The sequence below is a fragment of the Lactuca serriola genome, chromosome 9 (assembly GCF_051521515.1).
Source record: "Lactuca serriola cultivar US96UC23 chromosome 9, Lser_US96UC23_V15, whole genome shotgun sequence".
Taxonomy (NCBI): Eukaryota; Viridiplantae; Streptophyta; class Magnoliopsida; order Asterales; family Asteraceae; genus Lactuca; species Lactuca serriola.
In genome coordinates this window covers 64731427-64752348 of record NC_136416.1, presented here as the reverse complement: position 1 = coordinate 64752348, position 20922 = coordinate 64731427, and the positions used below count along the sequence as shown (strand labels likewise).

At 33.1% G+C, this 20922-nt stretch overlaps 5 protein-coding genes and 1 pseudogene across 8 annotated transcripts; 3 read left to right on the top strand and 3 right to left on the bottom strand.

The window, feature by feature from the left end:
- The first annotated feature begins 1017 nt into the window (after positions 1–1017).
- LOC145073948 (RPM1 interacting protein 13-like) lies at positions 1018–2039 on the top strand. Its single transcript, XM_079020412.1, has 3 exons — positions 1018–1421; positions 1527–1613; positions 1728–2039. The coding sequence occupies exons 1-3, from the start codon at positions 1137–1139 to the stop codon at positions 1863–1865; spliced, it is 510 nt and encodes a 169-aa protein (XP_078876538.1). The 5' UTR covers positions 1018–1136; the 3' UTR covers positions 1866–2039.
- A 965-nt stretch (positions 2040–3004) lies between these two features.
- LOC145073429 (nascent polypeptide-associated complex subunit alpha-like protein 2) lies at positions 3005–4798 on the top strand. Of its 2 annotated transcripts, none has more exons than XM_079019978.1 (4): positions 3005–3161; positions 3259–3376; positions 4079–4197; positions 4282–4798. In XM_079019978.1, the coding sequence occupies exons 1-4, from the start codon at positions 3114–3116 to the stop codon at positions 4633–4635; spliced, it is 639 nt and encodes a 212-aa protein (XP_078876104.1). In that variant the 5' UTR covers positions 3005–3113; the 3' UTR covers positions 4636–4798. The 2 variants fall into 2 exon arrangements, with proteins under 2 accessions (XP_078876104.1, XP_078876105.1); XM_079019979.1 differs by having other exon boundaries at positions 3016–3155.
- Positions 4799–7277: 2479 nt separating this feature from the next.
- Positions 7278–9661, top strand: LOC145074226 (ATP-dependent Clp protease proteolytic subunit 6, chloroplastic-like; annotated as a pseudogene). The gene is made up of 9 exons (XR_013691757.1): positions 7278–7493; positions 7582–8006; positions 8084–8156; positions 8257–8457; positions 8573–8638; positions 8753–8896; positions 9001–9054; positions 9165–9257; positions 9342–9661. The product of XR_013691757.1 is annotated as an ATP-dependent Clp protease proteolytic subunit 6, chloroplastic-like (transcript).
- Positions 9662–10573: 912 nt separating this feature from the next.
- LOC145072849 (peroxidase 5-like) lies at positions 10574–13022 on the bottom strand. Its single transcript, XM_079019327.1, has 4 exons — positions 12642–13022; positions 12306–12497; positions 11224–11386; positions 10574–11091 (listed from the first exon to the last, which is right to left on the bottom strand). Exons 1-4 carry the CDS (start codon positions 12846–12848, stop codon positions 10679–10681), a joined length of 975 nt encoding a protein of 324 aa, XP_078875453.1. The 5' UTR covers positions 12849–13022; the 3' UTR covers positions 10574–10678.
- A 1258-nt stretch (positions 13023–14280) lies between these two features.
- On the bottom strand, positions 14281–16633 carry LOC145072847 (NAC domain-containing protein 62-like). Its single transcript, XM_079019323.1, has 6 exons — positions 16230–16633; positions 15847–16130; positions 15478–15744; positions 15059–15385; positions 14684–14974; positions 14281–14573 (listed from the first exon to the last, which is right to left on the bottom strand). Exons 1-6 carry the CDS (start codon positions 16393–16395, stop codon positions 14388–14390), a joined length of 1521 nt encoding a protein of 506 aa, XP_078875449.1. The 5' UTR covers positions 16396–16633; the 3' UTR covers positions 14281–14387.
- Positions 16634–16870: 237 nt separating this feature from the next.
- On the bottom strand, positions 16871–19554 carry LOC145072848 (putative calcium-binding protein At1g02270). 2 transcript variants are annotated; one of them, XM_079019324.1, is made up of 10 exons: positions 19339–19554; positions 19084–19238; positions 18897–19001; positions 18710–18815; positions 18402–18595; positions 18222–18298; positions 18009–18117; positions 17787–17912; positions 17568–17678; positions 16871–17475 (listed from the first exon to the last, which is right to left on the bottom strand). In XM_079019324.1, exons 1-10 carry the CDS (start codon positions 19409–19411, stop codon positions 17149–17151), a joined length of 1383 nt encoding a protein of 460 aa, XP_078875450.1. In that variant the 5' UTR covers positions 19412–19554; the 3' UTR covers positions 16871–17148. The 2 variants fall into 2 exon arrangements, with proteins under 2 accessions (XP_078875450.1, XP_078875452.1); XM_079019326.1 differs by having other exon boundaries at positions 19084–19255; positions 19339–19550.
- Positions 19555–20922: the final 1368 nt, after the last annotated feature.

Here is a 20922-nt window from a genome sequence, read left to right as displayed (position 1 = left end):
CTAAACCGGTTCTAAATCGGTTCCCACTAAACCGGTTCCAACATCTATAATCTCGAACTTGTCCAAACCGGAGGTTCAGTTAGGGATGGAAAAAAGCCCGAACCCAACGGGGAAACACGAAACCCTATCATTTCGGGTCGGGTAACGGGTCGTTATCGAGTTTTTTTATCGGGTTTGGGGCAAGGAGTGGGTTCTCCTTGCCCCGCCCCGATTATATATATATATATATATATATATATATACACACACACACACACACACACACACACACACACACACACACACACACACACACGAATCCTTTTGATGTTAATTGCAAGCATTCAAAGATAAAATACTTACTGTGGACAATTTTTTTAGTTTTTAAAAATATGGTGTGAATGATATTTTTTTAATGTCTTGACGTATTACACTAAACTTAAATCAAATAGTCTTTTTAGTAATTAACAGTTATTTATGTTTTGACGTATTATATTAAACTTAAATCAAATAATTTTTAATATAACGTCTAGTTTATTTTATTAAAGTGATACATCATATTTTTAATTTAAATGGGAAGCTAAGACATGTAATTATTATAAGACATCGGGGTACCCTAAAACGGAATAAAGATTTTGTTATAAACCCGATGGGAAAACCCGAAACCCAATGGGGAGCCCCGGTAAGAAACCCGAAAAATATCAGGTCGGGTTTGAGAAACCATGCCCCGTCTCGAACCCGCCATGTTGCCATTCCTAGGTTCAATTCTCAAACCAGATCAGTTCTTCTTCGATCGGTTCACGTCAATCCGGTTTACCGGTTTATGATGTGTTTCTTTTTTCTTTTTTTTTTTTTTTTTTTTTGTGTGTACGTGCGCGCACGCCTGCCTACCGCCTTCCACCCGAAAAAATAGATTTTGATAGGATCCAAAAAAATGCCTAGACGATAGGCCTTTTCCAGAATGAGGGATGATTACATGAGGCCCAATTTACAAAATTTGGTTTGTCAATGATTACAAGTTACAAGTCCAAGGGCACGACTTTGAGTCCATTCATGTACTTTCAAATTTCAAACCGTTATCATTCCACGCTCACGCAAACATATTGATTTGCTTTACTTCGCTCGAGAGGAGTCGAGGGTTTTCAAGCGTTTAATCAATGGCGGATGTTCAGGAAGTCGATTCAGCCTTCTTTACACCAAAAACGAAAAAGAGAACAGTCGTTGAGGCTTTGGATGATGACGATGACACGCCTTTGAGACCTATCTTCTGTTTAAAGAGGAAATCCGCCATTAAAGAGTTCGACGATAAAGAAGACTGTTTCATTCTTGATTTCAATCCAGAAGAAGATTCCGTTGATCTCTCAAAAAAGGATGTCGAAAATGGTCACCAAAACAACCCCCATGATTCTCCCGATGTTTCCCTAATCCATGAAAAGGGACAGGTCTTTTCTTAAACCCTTAATTCGATACATGAAATTGATGATCCTGGTCTGTTCTATTGCATAATTGGCTTCGATTTTAATGAGCATTTGTGTCTTCTGCTGTAGGTGGCGTGTAGAGACTACCCCCATTCCAGACATTTATGTGTAAAGCATCCATTTACGAAGACACCTCATGAAAACTGCTGTAAACTGGTAATTTCAATCCCCATTTGTGATATTACAATCTGTAAGTTTGGGGCTAAATTAGACTCTTATTTGGACCCTTTTTAAGTAACTATTTGTTCTATTTCCTCTATCTGATTGCAGTGCTACTGTTTTGTGTGCGATGTCCCTGCACCTTGCATGTATTGGACTGGTTCAAATGGCCATTGTCATGCTATTGACAATGAAGGTTGGAAGTCTATGAAGGATGTCTTTAGGAGAAAATCCATGAAGACTCACTGATTCTAAATGCTTTTTTTTTTTTTTTTTTTTTTTTTTATCTCAAGGTTTTGTGTTTATATGCTTATTGGCCAACCAAATTCCAATTGGCCCTTTTCTAAATAGTGTAAAAAGGTTTTGAATTTGGATAATGAGCAAGTTATGGTATTTGAAATGGATCATGCGCAGTTTGTGCTACCGTTTTTTGTGGTTTTTCTTATCTTTGTAATTGAGGTTATGGAAGTAGGTTACATTCATATATTATGTGCAGATTGTGTTTGGGGTTTTTGACAAAATTATACTTAGTTGAAGGTGATCATTATTGAAACTTCATTCATCTATGCCATTAGATCGTTTTCTTTTGTTTGCTTTGATTGGGGATGGAGGGTATCTCTCTTTGGTTGATGTTTTGAATCATTTTGTTATATACAAGTTTTTGTCCAGAGGTTGATTTGTTCTTGATTGGTTACTTGTTACCAATAGTGGTAATCAAAAATGGAATGCAGGTGATTTGTTCTTGATTTGTCCTTTAAGAATTTTGAAATTTAAGCATATGAAGGTGATCTCTTTGAAGGTTCTTGCTTCTAAATATCAGGATTTCTGAAATGTTCATAGTGCACTAAACAAAGATTGTTCCTTAGAAGAATGTTTTGCCTTTGATGTTATGTCCATCTGCTAGTTGCCAAACATAATAGTCGGGGCCCACAAAGACCCTTGTCTCCATTAAAATTAAAAATTTCTCATAATAACTGTTTAAGACATGAATTCTTGACATTTTATGCAAATATAACAATCAAAATCGGACTGTGCCATAGGGTGGTTTCTTTGATTATAAAGTATCAATCCTAGTAAACATGGAATGTGCTATAGAGTGGATTCTTACCTTTTTAAGGGCTATTTGATAACCTTTTAATAGAAACATTCAAAGTACACCTCTGAATCAGTGGGTATTTAAAATGTTTGATGCTAAATAAATAGCCTCCAAATGGTTAAGAAACCTATTTTCAATAAACCATTAAAATGTTAAAATGATTCTAATGTCAGTTGAATCAGAAATGTAATGAAACAAACAAGATGTAATCATGTATTTTCAGCTTTGAGTATCTATCTATTAGGCCCAATAATAAACAAGCCCAATAGAAAAGGAACCCTAGTCCCTAAAGAGTAAAAATCGCATCTCTCTATAACCATATCTATCAGAGATTTATCCACAACGGTGTTCTTGCTCTACTTCAACATCAACCAACAGCCAACCAACGTTATCGATTAAACATGCCGGGCCCTGTCGTCGAAGAAGTTGAATCCGAGAAGAAGGTCGAGGTGCTTTCACGTTCTTAATTCTCTCTATCTATTTATATATAATCAAGATTCAATCTTTCAACCTTGTTACTGATATGTAGCTGGATTCTTACAACAGGAGGTGAGTCCCGTGGTTGAGGGTGTAGTTGAGGATGTTAAGGAGGAAGACGACCACCACGATGAAGACGCCGACGATTCCGACGACGACGATGATGACAAGGAGGACGGTGCTCAAGGTACTTTATCTATCTCACCTTTTCAAGGCTTTTCATAATTCTTATACGTGATTCTTTGCTTCAAAGATTTATGCTTTATATGACTTTTAATAGTCGTGAATGGATAACTGCTTGTTTCGTTTTCATAATTCCTATAGGGTTTTTGTCTTTGGTTTAATATGCTGAATTTTTTAGCCTCTTAGGGTTCTTTTTCGAGGATCAGTTTGATATGCTGGTATTTCTATTATAGATACACTCGCTTAAATTGGTCTCAGTTCCAAGAATTTTCACACTCAGATTAGAATGAACAAGAACAAGAACAAGAACAATGAATTAGAATAGATCATTCCTTTCCATTGTTATGTTTGGTTGGTTTGGAATGGATGAAATGACATGTTTGTTGTGTTACTTAAAGTTAATTTGATAAATGAAGAAAAAAATAAACTTTATTAAAAAAAGGATATATCTTTAGATAAATTGCATATGAACACATTTTCTATGTCATTTAAAATGTATACTATGTTTATTTCAAGTAGTTCAAAAGCATTATTTAAAATTAATAAAACATGCTTACAAACACAAACAATTAAATAGCGTCAAATCTTACACCTTTTTGCTTAGTAACATGAGAATCAATGTTACGTAATTTGTTGCATTATGTTTCAATCCCCATATTATTCATTTCATATGCATATCATAAATTAAAAAAAATAAAAATTTCAGGTGGTAGTGAGAGTTCAAAGCAAAGCAGGAGTGAGAAAAAGAGTCGAAAGGCAATGTTGAAGCTGGGAATGAAACCCGTTCTTGGCGTCAGCAGAGTCACCATTAAAAGAGCAAAAAACGTAAATTCCTGTTTACATATTTTTATAATATTTAAACAAACATTCTAACATTCTTTTTTGTAATAATTATATATATATAAACAGATCATGTTCTTCATTTCAAAACCAGATGTATTCAAGAGCCCAAACTCAGAAACCTATGTGATATTTGGTGAAGCAAAGATTGAGGACTTAAGCTCACAGCTTCAAACACAAGCTGCCCAACAATTCAGGATGCCCGACATGGGTTCGGTCATGGGCAAATCGGACATTTCAGGTGCAGCAGCTGCAGCAGCAGCAGCAGATGAAGAAGAAGAGGAAGTGGATGAAACTGGTGTTGAGGTACGTGACATTGATTTGGTGATGACGCAAGCAGGTGTTTCAAGGCCTAAAGCTGTCAAAGCTCTCAAAACTCACAGTGGTGACATAGTCAGTGCTATCATGGAGCTCACCACTTAGGTTCTGTTTTTTGGAATATCAGAGTTTAATTTCAATTTATCAACTATGGAAGAATATATTATTATTATTATTATTAAACTTGTAGCTGCTTGAGTTGAATTAGTTTTCATAAGACTTATCCTTATTGTTATTATTTTCTTTTTAATTGCAGTTGTTGATCAAATCCTTTTATTTTAGTTTTTTTAACACCTGCTATTGATGGACCTGGTTAGTTTAGTTAATTATCATCACCATATGATGTGTAATTGGCTACCTTTTTTTTTTATCAATAACACAAAGCGAATACACTTTCTCTTTTCTTTTTTTATATTTTTTTTTTATTATTATGTTTGCTTGCAGTCGGTGAGTTGCGAAGTGGGGAAAATTGCTTTTATGAATTTCCCATCACAAAAAACCTTTATATGAATGAAAGTGTGTGTTTTTTTTTTATTTATTTATTTTTTTAATTATTTTTATTTTTTTTAAAGCATTTTGAAAACCTTAACTTCAAATTAAATGTTTTTTCCCTGAAGAATAAATAATAATTTGCAATTTGAATGCAGAATTGTTGAATTGTTGAAAACTAGTGGAGTTTAATTTTTCGACAATAAATAAATATTTATAATTTACCTATTACATTACACCGATGACATTGTTACAATATTAATGTTGTTGTACATTAATCATTTGTTTAATATATTTACACATCAATCATTGTATAATTGGTTTTATTAAACATAATGATTATTTCTCTAAAGAATTTATACTTAAAGACCATAATAATAAAAGTGAGAGCATTTCTGTAAGTGTGTATTATTATTAATTAGAACTTAGAATGAGAATAGTTACAATGAGACAATTTCAGTAATTATATATATATATATATATATATATATATATATATATATATATATATATATATATATATATATATATATATATATATATCCCTTAATCTAATAAATAAGTATATTTTTGTCAGGTGACATTCTCTTAGCGCCTCCCAATTGATTTTTCTCGCTCATTTTCACGTTCTGAAGTTTCCTAAATTTCCTCTACATACGGTTTAGTTTTATCTCACAAACAATTACAAATTAGCCGCTTTTAGAGGAAGCTAGGGTCTTGAAACGAAATCATCTCCAAATCAATTCCTATAAATCAAGGCGACACGCATCCTTCTTCAACTTCTTAGTGTCTCTGAACACGAGACACAATCCACAAACATCAAGATTATGGTCTCTTCATCCGTCAATTAGAGGTGAACGTGTTTATGGTGGTGTTGTATTTTTTTTATTCAACTGAAAGATGTAACGATGTAAGATGCTTTGTTTTATGTATTTTATCTGATACTAAAGCTGATAATGAAATTTCTACATCTGATTTTAAAATTTCCGGGCGTCAAAGGATGCCCTCATGCTTATGGAGATGTGTTTGAGGAATCCAGATCATATCTGGTAATTAATAGAGGGGAGAATGGGTAATTACATATTGGAGTTAGACACCAAGCTCGCCAACAAAGCTCCATGCTCTCTTCAGTAATTTCAAGACAGAGCATGCATCTTGGAGTTCTTGAAACCGCATGACATGCTGTTTTAACTCAAACCCGATTTGCAATTTACTACAAGCAAAGATATGTTCAAAACAAGTGAATCTTGATTTTCGATTCAAAAGCTGTAAACAATGGGTTTACTGTTGGCATGAGATTCAAGATGCGGTTTGAGGGTGAGGATTCTCCTGAAAGAAGGTAACCCCTAAATTTATAGATTATTTTTAATTCAGGTATTTAATCTTTTTTACATTTGGATGCTCATAAATTAATATTTTCTTTCATTTGATCGGGTTCCCTATCCTCTGTTGGTGATTTGTTGTCATCAATATTATTTAAGTGTAATGGGATTACTTTGTTGACCAAAGGTGATCTTGATAAATATTAAACAAGGAAGGTGTGGAGTACACACTTGTTTAAGTTTGATCAAGTTTTCAAAGTACACTGTTTAAGCATGAAGTTTAGCTGCTTCAAGAAGTTAGGACTTGGCTTTGATATGCTTATTGAAGGATGGGACACAAGCTAGTAAAATATAGTGTCAAGTTAGAACTTATGAGAATGTAAACTGTTGTGTATATTATCTTCATGTATTCACTATGGATAGAAAGGGTTCAATCCTTAGTGACACCTTGATATTCGAATATTTGGATTGTGTAATATACTAAGGTGAAATTCAATCGTCACGATATTTCATTTATGCATCAGTTTGTTGGTGTTATGTTTCATTTTAAATTAATCAAGATTACACTTAAATGGGGGAGGCTTGTTGGTGATTTGTTGTCATCAATATTATTTAAGTGTAATGAGATTACTTTGTTGACCAAAGGTGATCTTGATAAATATTAAACAAGTAAGGAAGGTGTGGAGTACACACTTGTTTAAGTTTGATCAAGTTTTCAAAATACACTGTCATTTAGGGGCGAAGCCCCTAAACGAACGGGGGTTTGGGGGCAGCGCCCCTGGGAACGGGGTCCAAGGGGCGGCATCCCCTGGCGGGGTCCAAGGGGTAGATTCCCTGGCTGGAGTCGAGCTGTCATATGACAGTTTGCAGACAAAGATCATAAATTCGGTTTTGGTCTCATTTTCTGGTACATACGAAATTATCATCATAGCATTTTAAATTCTTGTCTCCGATTAAAGAATATTTACCACCCAAATGCTTTGTTCAGAAAGTGCTTAGAATTCCAAGCCTTACCCCAATTTCTAACATCCTCCACCTCCCTCCCTCCTTTGCAAGCGCAAGCAAACACGCAGTAGGAACGATGGCAGCCTCCGCCATATGAACGTCGTTTACTTTCTCTAAAGTTTCACGACACGAACTGTTTTCTCAACGGTATTATACTTGGTAGTTCAATTTTCAATATTTCACTTGTATCATTATCGTCTGATTTCGATTTTGACTTTTGTTTATTTTCTCCTAGAAATTCGAAGAGGAAATCAATTGTTTGTAGGTTGTCAAGTCCATACAGTGATACGTCTAAAATCAGAAGGAATTATTTGGTTCCTCGCTCTCAGGTTTTCAAATAGAGTGCTTCTTCAGCTTGGGTTAAATTTGACAACTGATTGCTACTTATAGAAGTAGGTCAAATTATAGCTAATTGTGAAGCAATGAACATTTTCTTTTTGCGTTTGAATCATGTAATTACTGGAATGGTATATGCCTGCTTCTAACTGATAATACATTGGAGTTGGTGAATCCAAATTCCCTTCCTCTTGCAGATATACAATCGAGTAGCCATTTTACATCAGAAGTCAAAGTAGCCCAATTTTATTTTGGAAAGGAAGGAACATCTCTTTATTCTTCCCTTCTTTTCCTTGCCTTTTTTATATGTTTCTAACTTCTATGGTATGTCCTATTAACATGGTTATCAAGTAAACCTTCATATATTTGCTTTCTACTTCTTTTATTTGTTTTTCTAATAGGCTTATCAAGTAAAGCACATAAATTGCATTTGACACCTGAGGAAATGCACCCACATACTCTTCATAATTCAAGGTTTAGTGTCTTTACTCCGTTGATGCTTAGCTATTTCACATCTTATCGACAATGATAATGCTAACATACTTGTTCTCATTTTGGTTTTCAAATTGAGCAGTTACAATCCAATTGTAGCAAGAAGAGGGGCTCCACCCATAATGCCAGTTGTCATGACTCCGTGGACCTTTGGATCTTTCTACAGTATTATTCAGGAACTGTATTATTTTTTGTTGGCCAAGAAATCAACTCACAGGTAGCTCAACGAGTTATATCACAACTTGTTACTTTAGCCACAATAGATGACAAGGCAAATATTCTAGTATGAGCGTATGACTTCCTTCATTTTTAGTCATATACATATTTTCTTTTTCAATTTTAATAAAAACTACAGATAAAGAGTCTTACATTTTGACTTTTTATGTTTTCTTTACTAGGTGTATGTGAATTGCCTTGGTGGGAGCACCTACTCTGTGTTGGCAATCTATGATTGCATGTCTTGGGTAAGATTGAATAGTGTGTTTCACATTTCCTGTTAGTGAAACTAATTGAAAGAATAGGCAAATTTTAAAAAAAAAATTAAAAAATTAAAATTTGAATATTTAATATCTTGTCAGATAAAACCTAAAGTTTGGACAGTGGCTTTTGGAGTTGTTGCAAGTGAAGGAGCACTTCTTCTTCTTGCTGGTGGAGAAAAGGGCATGAGATATGCAATGTCAAATGCACGTATTATGATACATCAACCACAAAGTGGATGTGGGGTATGCCTAATTGCTTCTTTTTTTTGTTATTTGGAAGAATAAATATTTTTCTTTATAAAGTTAAATAAATATATCCATTTCTTAATTTAACTTATTTATTTTAGGGTCACGTTGAGGATGTAAGGCGCCAAGTCAACGAAGCTGTTCAGTCTCGCCATGTCGGTATATCTATCTATCTTTTCCCAATTGAATTTTCATTTTCTGTTTGTGTAATAAGTAATAATCAATATAAATATTATTTATACCAATTTTCTTTTTTATTTTGTAGAAAATTGACATGATGTATGCTGCCTTTACTGGCCAACCACCGGAGAAAGTGCAACAATACACAGAGAGGGGCCGTTTCTTATCTGTATCTGAGGTACCATTTGAAAACAAATTCAACTTTTATTTATTTTATTTTCTTGAATTCTATTCTATGCTAATATTTTGGTTATTTCCGTAGGCATTGGAATTTGGACTCATTGATGGGATATTGGAAACAGAATACTAGGTTAATGGTGATGATTGTAGATGATGTGGCAAATGTGACTTTGCTGATATGGCATGTGTCATGCCTGCAGCTTGGAAGTTCTAAATCTCAAACATTTATCCCCTCAAAGGGTTGTTTGTTTAGGTGGATTTTCTTTCTTATTTTAGATTGTAATGTTAGAATGTTATTTAAGATATAACTTTAGAATCTAAAGTTATGGTTATACATACAAAGAAAAATAATGGAGTAATGTAATGTGGTTGTGTAATTCAAGATTAGGTTTATTCTCACTATTCCTTTAATTTTTATTTCTAAAATCTAAGTTATTTTAATTTATCACTCGTGTAGCATACGGGTTTTAACCTAGTATATATATATATATATATATATATATATATATATATATATATATATATATATATATATATATATATATATATATATATATATATATATATATATATATATAAAACTTTTTCATATAAGGACCATTTATGTACTTTTTGTCATATTTAAGGACTATTATGCAACTTTACAATATTAAACTGTAATTTGTAGGGATATATATAATTTGGAAAATAGCAACAATATTGCATTTTTTTGGAATTGCAGTAATACTTTTTGCTAGAAGTAATACTTTTTTTGAATTTAGGCAACTTTTAAAAAAAACTTTTGTAGCTTTTGCCAAATCTTTCGCTAAAAAGTGAGTTCACATTCTTTTGGAATGTTGCATTTTTAAACTTTTCTTTTTGCAGCTTTTTTGTTTGTTAAAAGTGATTTCATTTTTTTTGTTTTTGAAATTTTGCAAGACATCAATTGTTAAATTGGTTGTCAATTTATGCTATTGGTAATTATTATCCCTTAATTTAAGGATTAGCACATAAATGCAATAGAACATTCGATTTATTACTAGTTTATAACATGTAGAACCACGGTTAAAAAATTAATAAAATCTTTATAGTAAAAATTCATAATTATTAATCAGTTAATTTAAATAAATAACTTTAATTAAATTATTAATTAAGAGATACCAAAATTTTATAATTAGTTATAACTTCAAATTTAACATTTCATTACAAAAAATAAATGTTTCTATAAAAATTTAAAATCTATTATTTAAAACTTAATGTCATTAATTATGATAGTGATTTGCTAATATATCTTCATGACATGTGACATAACATTAATGAAGAATTGTATTAGAGTGACACATAAAATTACTCTTTTATTAGTATAGGAAAAGGAGATTTTTCAAACTAATTTACATATTAGCACATTGAAATTGAGCTTAATTGGCATTTTTGGCTTCATTACTTATTGATAACTCGACAATTTGATCGAATTTCTCCTTGATGACCTGTCATAACACCAATCCCACCCATCTTCACCATTGCTTTTGCAAACTCACTCTTCCAAAGAACCGGGTTCATGGCATTCTGATGTACTTGTTTTGCTGTATTTATGCTTGTGAGTAGAGATTGATCTGATGTAAACAAACCCCTTTTATTCAAAACATCAACATAGTATCCCGTGTCACTTATGGTTGGTGAATTAGGGTTCATTGGTACTACCAAATTCGCATTGCTATTTCCCTTTGGACATTCTTGCTTTAGTTTGCTAGCATACAATGTGTTCAAACCCGGGTCCTGGTTGACCGATTGACTGAAGTTGTACAATCTACTAGCGAATGAAGTACAATGTGATCGACCGATAGTGTGTGCACCTATAGTAAAAAATATAACCAAATCTCATAAGGTTGTGGGATCAAAGGAGGAAAGATGCAAACAATCTTACTTTCTTCCAATGATAGAGAGACTATATCGGAAATTGAAAAAAAAAAATGAATGTTGCTTACCAGATAATGTAACCATTTCTTCTTGGGTCAACCCATGGGTCGAGAACATCTGAGTGAGTTGGTTGAGATTAGCAGTTGCAGGTGGTAATGCCTTTGTGTCTGCTATTAGTGAAACCCTGCCATCTCTTCTCCCAGCCGGGACATCATATCCTTGTCCTCCTGTCTGCAGTTACAACAATATCCAAATTGTTGAATGAGTAATGATGCTTGCATGGAACCATGTATAGTGTTGTATACATAAAGGTGTTTTTAGTAAAATTAGTTGGTGGTGACCAGTAGTAGTTGGATGTGTAAAGTGTTCGATAAAAGTAATTTTTAGTTTTTAAATATGTAAAATCAAATAATACTAAAAACTAAAAGCTTCCAAAGGTTACTTGAAGTAGCTTTTCTATTAAGAGCTTTTGTACAAAAAAAACCTCAACAATAGTAGTTGATAGCTTTTTAAAAATGTAAAATTATATAAAAACGAAAAGCTAAAAGCTCCAAAAAGCTACTTGAAGTAGCTTTTGGATTATAAGTTTTTTTTGTTTAAAATAAAAGCTAAATTTTTTTTTTGTTGCCGAGCAAACTTTATAATAAAAACCAAAAGCTAAAAGCTCCAAAAAGCTACTTGAAATATCTTTTTGATTAAAAATTTTTTATTTAAAATAAAAGCTAAAAACTTCTTCTGCTGATCAAAGTTTTTTTTTCTTAAAAACTAAAACGCTCAAAAGCTTGCAAAAATTGTGTGTCAAATGCACTCCTAAATAACCATGTTACCTTTATATTCCACCAAACTTTTTACACACTCATCAATTATAACAATTTTCATCAATTTTATTGTGACATGAGTTTGGATGAAAAAAAGGGCAAATAGGTAAATGATTGATTGTTTTAATACATCAAGCCATGTTTGGCTTAACCCATTAAGTCATTCTATCCATATTAAGTAAAAAGTAAACAACCATGTAGAGTTGTCTAGATTGTGTTCAACTCATTAAGCTCGTTAAGTAAAAAACGATTGATGTCTTAATACATTAAGCCATGTTTTTTGCTTAACCCATTAAGTCATTCCCTTAAATAAGAATTTTTATTTTTCTTACTATCTCAAAACTGTCTCGAGCTGCAAACGCGATTATATCAGCACAAGAAACGACCCGTGGACATAGTGATTCAAGTCTAGCTTTTGCATTATCAATGACATCGAATCCATGGAGACTTGGGTTGTTTGCTGGTGAATCTTTTTCTGCCTTGTTTGAAGGAGTCGAATCTATGAGAACGGATGCATCACAACCCTGTGAGGCACCAAACAAAATCCCATGTTAACAAATTAAAAAAAATGGTAATTAAACTGTATCACCGATAGTTCCAAGATCATCACATGAGAGGTAAATCACAGATAACAGATAATATAAGCAACATGCATGATTGGTCTTTACCTTGACAAAACAATCATGAAAATGGAGTCTGACTAGACCAGCAGCAAGACCTCTGTCTTGGGAGTAGGCTTTAGCGACCTCCTCTTTAACAATGAACTCAGCTGCTGAACATGTCCCGGAATAGAATCCAATATAAAGCTGGGCTTCTGAGTGAAGGATAGATTGCAATAAAACCAAAATTAAAATTGTAAATCGTATGTAACTCATTTTTGTTTTGTTTTGGAAGATGATGAAACTTCCAACATATTTATAAAGCAAGATGTGTGTTATATAAATATTTGTTTAGTGGCATGCAAGAAGGCATCAGCAAGGTTAGACATTGTCTTTGATTTAAGAATCTAAAACATATAAGTGTCTAGGGGTCCATGTATTTTTGAAAATGGCAGAGGTTGAGAGTTAGTAGTAGTAGATGTTCATGGAGGTTGACTTGTTGCACTAAAATAAATCTAAAGGATAATATTAATATAGCAATGACTTTTTAGCTTAATGTGAACAAGATTATGTATAAAATCGTGTAGATTTGTTCTATACACAAAAATTTAATCAGAAGGTGGATCTTTTACTAATTTGATTATATTTTCAGAGAATTGCAAAAATGCTCCCTTGGGTTTGCTGTTTTCTTTGGCTTGCTGCGTACACACAGTTTCAAACTTGCAGGTTTCGTCCTTTTCAATTAGTTTGGTTGTGAATTTGATGTTTGTAAAACTTTATATGTTTTTGCTAGTTTTTATTTCTTTTTTCAATGTTTTATTATGAATATAATTGAAAGGGACACTCTCCCTGCTTCCTTGTTCCCTTGTGACACACTCCTCCCTCTTCCCTCCTTTTGTCTTCTCTGGCAAGTGGCAACCACCACCGGAACCACTGTCAAACCACCACACTCCTCCGTTACAAGAACCATCGCATGTAGAATTGTCATAAAAACTGAAAACGGATAAACCCAAACGAACTGAAGAAAAATAACCTTATTTGGTTTGGGTTTGGTGAATAGTTCTCAAATTCAGACAACCAAACAACCCATTAAATTACTATTATTTTTAGATTTATGTAATAGATAATTATTTTGACATCCAAACTCGTATTTTATTTCGGTTTGATTCATCTTTTTTTGGGTTAAACAAATTTGAAATAACGTTTATAACTTTATAAAGATGAATTGGTCTAGAATGAATGGACAAATGTGTTCAAAATGTTTAAGTAACATTATTATTACTTGCTGAAATATCATTTGAGATAAAGACCAAATAAATAATTCCTATAACACAAAAAGAACTTAGGATGAACATTATCTTCCTCGCTTGTTAATGAAAAGCCCTTGTCCTTTACAACTTTATTCAAAGCCAAACCTTATAAGATTGATTGCAATAAATTTAAATTTGTTAAACAAAAAAAAACTGTTTCTTCAACCAACCAAACACCACCCTTAATCGATGATTTAGTTTTGTGTGAGAATGATTACATGAAACCTATTAGAGATGTTTAAAGGAATCGACTAGTATTCTAGATACTAGTAATTCATTGATTATGACTATCAAAAACTTGAACCATCAATAAATACATCAGCCAAATCCAGGAAAAAAATATCATACAACTGGATAATACAGAGTAACCATACGTCTAAAACTTTACCAAACTAGGGTAAAAAACAAAAAGATATAGATAGGTCATATGAACATAATATATATAAGTCATCATCAGTTTCTACTACTCATCCACAATAAAACCACTCACCTATCTATCCCTCCCTCAATAAGTCAAACATTTCCATAAACTAGCAATCCCTACACACAACCCTACAACCACAAGCACCTTATGCATATACACCCAACTTAGCATCCCATGAGAGAAATCAGCTTTTGGCTTCACATTTGAATTTGATATCAAAGATTCATCAAATTCACCATCACTACCACCTGGGCTATGCTTCTTTTCCTGGATTTCAAATCAACAAATGTAAGATAAAGCTTTCCTTTTTCAGGGGCAAAAAAGGGAAATCAATAACAAAAAGTGAAAAAAAAAAAAAAAAAAAAAAAAAAACCCACCTCAGTCACAATAGGCTGCTGATCACCACCATGGGTAACTGACCCGACTTGTAGTTTCATCTGCAATCGGATTCTTCTTGGTGCAGTTCCTTGGTTACTAAAGTTTATGCCATTAGCAACCTTTGGTTGGCGATTCCTTATTATAATTCCTGTTCCTGAATTGCCCTCGCCATTGGATGCCAATGCAATGTTGCTACTGCTACTACTGCAAGATTCTTCCTTTGGTGCTTGATGTTCATGAGGAAGATGAAAGATAACATTTTCATCACTCACCTTTTCAAGTTTCATAGGCTACACAATACAATATCAGTATGATAATTGACAAAGTAAATGTTTTAAATTATATGTTTTGATCATATGAAAGAATTAATGTACCTGAACTTGAATGACTTCACCATCTGATTCGCTGCTGTATTGGTGAAATTCGGGTATGGAGGCTTGAGCAAGTGAATCACCAAATGAAAACTGTTCTGATTCATTTAGGAAACTGTTTGAGAATTCCATTCCGTTTGTCCCGTATTGATTCTGCATTCCATAGTGTTCATTTACGATTCCAGTTCCGGAGTTTACCATTCCGTAGTTATAAGCAGATCCAAGCTCTAACTGCATCTGGGAATGCAAAGGGGAGAAGAGTTTTGAATCGAAATTGTCTGGTGATGCATCCCAGAAACCTTGTAGAGCTTCATCAAGATCAAGATCGTTCTGGTAAATAGAAATTTAGAATATTATACAAACCAACAGAAAGGTATGTAGAAAAATAAAAGAAAGACCCAAAAAAGAAAATGGAAATGTACCATTAATTGTGAATGATCGAGAAAGTCCAAAGGGTCATTTGTTCGATTGAGTTCTTCAAGTTTGAGATTTTCTTTGAGTAACGGTTGAATGTTTGGTTGACCAGTCAAATTTGGGGTTACAGGCTCTGATTGAGGATCTTCAGTAGATGATTTTACAACGGAAGGAGGAGAAGCATCGCTTTGATCAACATCAACACAGTCTAAACTTTCAGCATTTTCGTCCTTCCCATCGTGTTTCTTGAATAAACGACAAAGCACATATGGACTCTGGATGAACATAAATCGTTATAAACTCCCAATCGATTGTTACAACTGTTATAGATACAAATATGTTTAAGAATCAAGAATTCAGATTTCTAGAGCGATTACCTGTCCAGGATGTGTTCCATCGAGTTCCTTTTCGGTAGCACAATACTCGTGGATCACCCAATGAGTCCTCTCGCCTTTTGGAGCCCTACCAGTGTAGAAAACAAGCGTCTTCTTCTTTCCAATCACGCTACTCCCTCTGTTAGTCTTGATCGTTCGATCTTTTCCGGTAGCTTTCCAGTAACCAGACACCGTAGCACGATTTGATCGCTGGCCGTTTTGATACTTTCGATCTTTAGGGCAAAAGAAGAACCATTCGTTATCGATGGACTCAATCACCGACAAATCTAGTAAAAAAAGACACACGGTTAGATTATCCCTAAAATATTTAGATTCCGCATCTTGGAATTTTGAAAAGGGGATAAAGAATCGAGAGAAGATGATACCAGGTAAGTCCCAGGGCTCTTTCTTGCAGACATCGACTTCTCGAATACAACTCACTTCTTTATCAAAACCGTTGATCTTCAACCTTAAGTAATGATTCACCAGCTCTTCGTCGGTCGGACGAAATCGGTAGCCAACCGGAAGAGATTTTGCAGGTAAGACGGCCATATTTTAAGAGGGCAAAACTAGAAATTGAAATCAAGAACGAGATGCACACCTAACAAAAAGCTTTTACAGTAGATTGTAAACAAAAAACATTTGAGTTCTTGATAATCGATTGTGAATTCGGTGGGTGTTGTAAAAAGGGTGGTTTTTATCTGCTTGAAAACGTCAGCCAGCCGAGTGGTGTATGTGAAAGAGGAAAGTGCCAGTGAGGTTCCTAGAAAAGTACCTTCGTTTTAATTCTGTGTATATACAGCGTATATCAATTGGACAAAAATGGAGTCTTAATTTCATTAATGCCATCCATTTATATGTAAAGGCTTAAGGCGGAAGATAAGAAAGGAAGAGTCATACAACCAATCAAACGTTGACACGTCCACACCTCCAAAACCAGTCTCCGATTGACACGAAATTCAAATAGTCAAAATACAAAAAAATCATGGACACCCTTTACGAATCTTTGAAAAAAAAAACACATAAATTTAACGATTGTATCTTCAAAATTGATCATTTAGTGTTGATATAAATTTCTGTACAAGTACTACTACAAATACATATACAGATATTGATACAATACGCATACGCATTCGCATACGCTGACACAACAATCAAAAGCAGTGAGAAAGTATATACTAGTGAGAAAGTATATACTAGATTCCATTTTTCAACAAGTTTCTCTAGTTTTCCCACTCTCAAAGACATGTGCTTTAAATCCTCATGCGGTGTCGTTTTGATCCATTGTTTGTTTCTCTCCACAAATCAAGAAATCAGCCTAATCGGTGAAAATACAACAGTGAGTCTTGCATGATCCGATAGCGAATAATCTTCTGGCCACAATCCGTTTTCTGTTTCCGATGGGAATAATGCTGCATCTGTCACACCTAATCCCAAACTTAATTGGGTTCCATTCAAAATCTCATCTTGATCCTTAATCGTGTTTTCAACATGGTAACTCCACATAGGATTCCATATTCTTTCTTGAAACTCTTTATGATCAAGAACACCATTTCCATCTATGTCTGCTTGAACCCATAAATCTTTTGTTTCCTCCTCGCTTAGCCCGTACATATGACCAATAAGATTAAGCTGCAATGAAAACAAACAATGGAATTCACGATTCCAATTCCAATTCCGATTCCGGAATGTATTTATATAACGTAACCATTCTTGTATGTTACCTGTCGCAATGCTTCGCAAAATCCAGAGTAGGTAATCGAATCACCATTGCTCACTGCCTTCAAAAATTCAAATGCATCTTCACGTGTAAGTGAGGCTCGACTCACTTGATACTGATAAAAATATATATTATTAGAAAAAAATAAAAAATTGGAGTTTTACATGTATATTCTTGTGTTTAGTTTTCTCTATTATTTTTTATTTTGTGGGTTGTTGGGTACCTTGAACAAACCGAAAACTGCATCACTCCAACTTGTTTTGAGTATTTCTCGATATTTATTTGGATTAAGAAGCCATATGAAATCCACACCACATATGTTTCCACGATGATTTCTATGGCTAACCCACTGCATTACAACAGACAAAATTCAAAATTGATCAGAAAACTCATGGCATTTGTTGTAAATGATCAAAAAAACGTTATGAAGATTTACGATATTGACCTTATGTGCATCAGCATCGGTATAATGATGAGCAATATCATATGATGATACAAATCCTTGTGATCTTAAAAACTTGTAAACATGACCTCGTTTGCTTCCATTCCAATCACTAAAATGGATGTAAATAAATAATGGTGTGGCTTAATAGTTAATAGTTAATAACTAAATATTAACATGATATAGCTAAAAACATGAAGTAACAATCATAATTACCCGCAAAGAATGATGGGCAAAGGGTTAAGATTGTTCTCTTTCAAATAAGCATCTACATATTGCAAAATTTTGTACACCTATCATCAAAACATAATAAAAAAGTTCAATTTCAAGAAATGAAGATAACATGAACATATATATGATGTAATAAGTATATTAAGATAGTTTATAAATTGTAACCTGTCGCAATCTTTCTAAACACATGCTTGAATCATGTGGAAATAACAAGTGAGTGTTGACTATAAGAATTTCACGACCAACATTCTTTACTTCAACATGCAAAAGTTGAGCAACACGATCACCAAAATCATTGAACAGGAACTCTTTATGGTTGATAACATGAAAGTAATCATTATGAACAGCAGTGAATAAGCCTGTTTAATTTGAAGAAACAGAAAGAAAAATAAGAATTTGATGTAGAATTTTAAAATCTGTTTATGTGATGAAATGGTATTTTGGGGGAATAGCAAATAGCTATTAGCATATACCATCGCCACGATTATTGGTGCGTGGAAGCTTGAAAATGGTGTAACCTGCATCCCCAAGCCTTGTATCGTACATGTTTACAAGTTCTTCGTTGTTAACCCAGAATTCCTAAGAATCAACGATTGATTTGATAATGCGATTATTCGGTGTACACGAAGAAATTTGAATATTTGGGAATGATAAAAAAACCTGGAGACAGATGATCGATGATCGTTCACGCAACAGCAAATCTAAGATTCTTTCATTCCTATCCAACCAATACGCTTTGATTTCACTTTCCCTGCAATTCCGATCCTGTTGTTCCCCGAAAAGTTAACCATATTTTCAAAATCAGAATTAAACCCCAAAAACATCAAATCAGGGATTTGGGTTTTACCTCATGAATAAGTCGTTTGTAAATAGGAGCGAGGATATTAAAAGTAGTGCATGAAAAGCAAGATGGGTCTGCAATGGAGGAAGAGATGCAGGGATAACTATCGATTCTGGATGACCTTCTTTTGCTCATTCCTCTGTTCTTCCTTCCCATGATTCCTAATTTTTACGATAATCTATAAATCAAGCAAAAAACAAATTGGAAAATATGAAGAATGAATTTGAGAAGGTGGGTTATGGAGGAGAAAGAATGGGCTACCTTGTATGTATAAATACATGATGGAAATGGCTAATGAATGGAGAAACAGAATCAAATTGTGTGGGGGCACCATGGGTTTTTACCATTGAGCCAGAGAAAGGGATGAACATCTGGGAATGTATTGTTATTGTATACGAAGAGAAGAATATGTTTCATTTCGCAGGATGAGCGGTGCTTATACCGCATAATTCGCTTTCACTTCATTATAAATGAGTGGATGAATGAAAAGATGTTATTCTTTTTGAAGTTTAATACTTGCATTTTTATTATATGATTGTGGACATGAGAAAGAGAAAAATACAATTAAATTGATACCACATACACACCACATTTTGTATATCAATTATGCTACTATGAAAAAGATACATTATAATATGACCTACAAGATAGAGAAAAAATATAGTAGTAAATTATGTAAGGGAATAAACCAAAAGTGTACCTTTTTCTTTCTTTCTTGGTGTAATGATGCTTGACTCTTTAAAAGATTACCTTTTTGGTCATTGGTTTCAAGAGATAGGAGTAAGATTTCAAATGGGATAAATTCCATTCAACTATTTGATGCATATAACACATTTTAGTTTGGTTGAGTTGGGTTTTCAGGATTTGGGTAGGAAAAGATATAGATAGGATCTAATTTATTCAATAACAAAATAACATTCCAACCCAACTATAAAAGTATAATAATTTTTTTTTTGGTATAAAAAATATAGTTAAACATATCTTATCTAGCTCTATTTTTAAACAAAAAATAATGTTATGAATTGTATTACTCCAAATTTAGAATAACATCATTCATTTACATCAAAAATAAAGTTAAAGTTTCACTTGTCATTGTCATGTTTGACTCTTCAAATTTAAGTTTATATATATTTGGTTTATTTAATGTGTTTCAGTTTTGCTATGTACGATGTACACTATGGACTTTGTTAACATTTTGAACTAGGAAAGAAAGCAAAATCATGTTTTTGATATAATGATATGATCTACAAGAGAAAGCATGTAAAAGTAATAATACATTATGTAAAGATGTATCTTTACTTTTACTTTATTTGTGTCATGATACTCGAATCTTTAAAGGAATGTGTTTTTTGTCAATGGCTTCAAGAGATACAAGTCCGTATGTTAACTAATGTATATTGTTTTGTATCATTTAAAGCTTTACTTGGGATTATTTATTAAAAGCGTTTATTTTAAAAAAAAAAGAATTTCTAATCTAGAAGTTATTTCAACAAAAATTTAATTTTATATAAGTTTACACATTTCAAAAGCTCAATAGAGCTAGTTTCACCAACCATTTATATAGAGATAAAATCCACCACCTTTAGTTCAATTAAATGCTATATTTTCCAAATATTTATACACAAACCACATTTAGTTCAATTAAATGCTATATTTTCTGAAACATTTATACACAAACTACCTTTAGTTCAATTAAATGTCATATTTTTCAACTTCTAACTACTAGTTATATTTGTCAAATATACCCTAAATAGAAAAAGAGTCGTTGTAATTGATTCAAACTAAAAGAACTAGTATTTGATATATGGCTTCTACTAAGTATAATGTAAAAAGGCAATTATATTT

What these genes read in the sequence shown, in the direction of transcription:
- LOC145073948 (XM_079020412.1), top strand. Translation starts at nt 1,137, where the DNA reads ATGGCGGATGTTCAGGAAGTCGATTCAGCCTTCTTTACACCAAAAACG. An exon ending in TAATCCATGAAAAGGGACAG is followed by an intron (nt 1,422 to 1,526) that starts GTCTTTTCTTAA and finishes CTTCTGCTGTAG; the next exon opens with GTGGCGTGTAGAGACTACCC. An exon ending in ATGAAAACTGCTGTAAACTG is followed by an intron (nt 1,614 to 1,727) that starts GTAATTTCAATC and finishes ATCTGATTGCAG; the next exon opens with TGCTACTGTTTTGTGTGCGA.
- LOC145073429 (XM_079019978.1), top strand. Translation starts at nt 3,114, where the DNA reads ATGCCGGGCCCTGTCGTCGAAGAAGTTGAATCCGAGAAGAAGGTCGAG. An exon ending in AATCCGAGAAGAAGGTCGAG is followed by an intron (nt 3,162 to 3,258) that starts GTGCTTTCACGT and finishes TTCTTACAACAG; the next exon opens with GAGGTGAGTCCCGTGGTTGA. An exon ending in CCATTAAAAGAGCAAAAAAC is followed by an intron (nt 4,198 to 4,281) that starts GTAAATTCCTGT and finishes ATATATAAACAG; the next exon opens with ATCATGTTCTTCATTTCAAA.
- LOC145072849 (XM_079019327.1), bottom strand. Translation starts at nt 12,848, where the DNA reads ATGAGTTACATACGATTTACAATTTTAATTTTGGTTTTATTGCAATCT. An exon ending in TTCATGATTGTTTTGTCAAG is followed by an intron (nt 12,498 to 12,641) that starts GTAAAGACCAAT and finishes GGTGCCTCACAG; the next exon opens with GGTTGTGATGCATCCGTTCT. An exon ending in AGAAATGGTTACATTATCTG is followed by an intron (nt 11,092 to 11,223) that starts GTAAGCAACATT and finishes TTTTTACTATAG; the next exon opens with GTGCACACACTATCGGTCGA.
- LOC145072847 (XM_079019323.1), bottom strand. Translation starts at nt 16,395, where the DNA reads ATGGCCGTCTTACCTGCAAAATCTCTTCCGGTTGGCTACCGATTTCGT. An exon ending in AGAGCCCTGGGACTTACCTG is followed by an intron (nt 16,131 to 16,229) that starts GTATCATCTTCT and finishes TTTTTTTACTAG; the next exon opens with ATTTGTCGGTGATTGAGTCC. An exon ending in ATGGAACACATCCTGGACAG is followed by an intron (nt 15,745 to 15,846) that starts GTAATCGCTCTA and finishes ATGTTCATCCAG; the next exon opens with AGTCCATATGTGCTTTGTCG.
- LOC145072848 (XM_079019324.1), bottom strand. Translation starts at nt 19,411, where the DNA reads ATGGTGCCCCCACACAATTTGATTCTGTTTCTCCATTCATTAGCCATT. An exon ending in CATGTATTTATACATACAAG is followed by an intron (nt 19,239 to 19,338) that starts GTAGCCCATTCT and finishes CGTAAAAATTAG; the next exon opens with GAATCATGGGAAGGAAGAAC. An exon ending in CCGATGCTGATGCACATAAG is followed by an intron (nt 17,913 to 18,008) that starts GTCAATATCGTA and finishes GTTGTAATGCAG; the next exon opens with TGGGTTAGCCATAGAAATCA.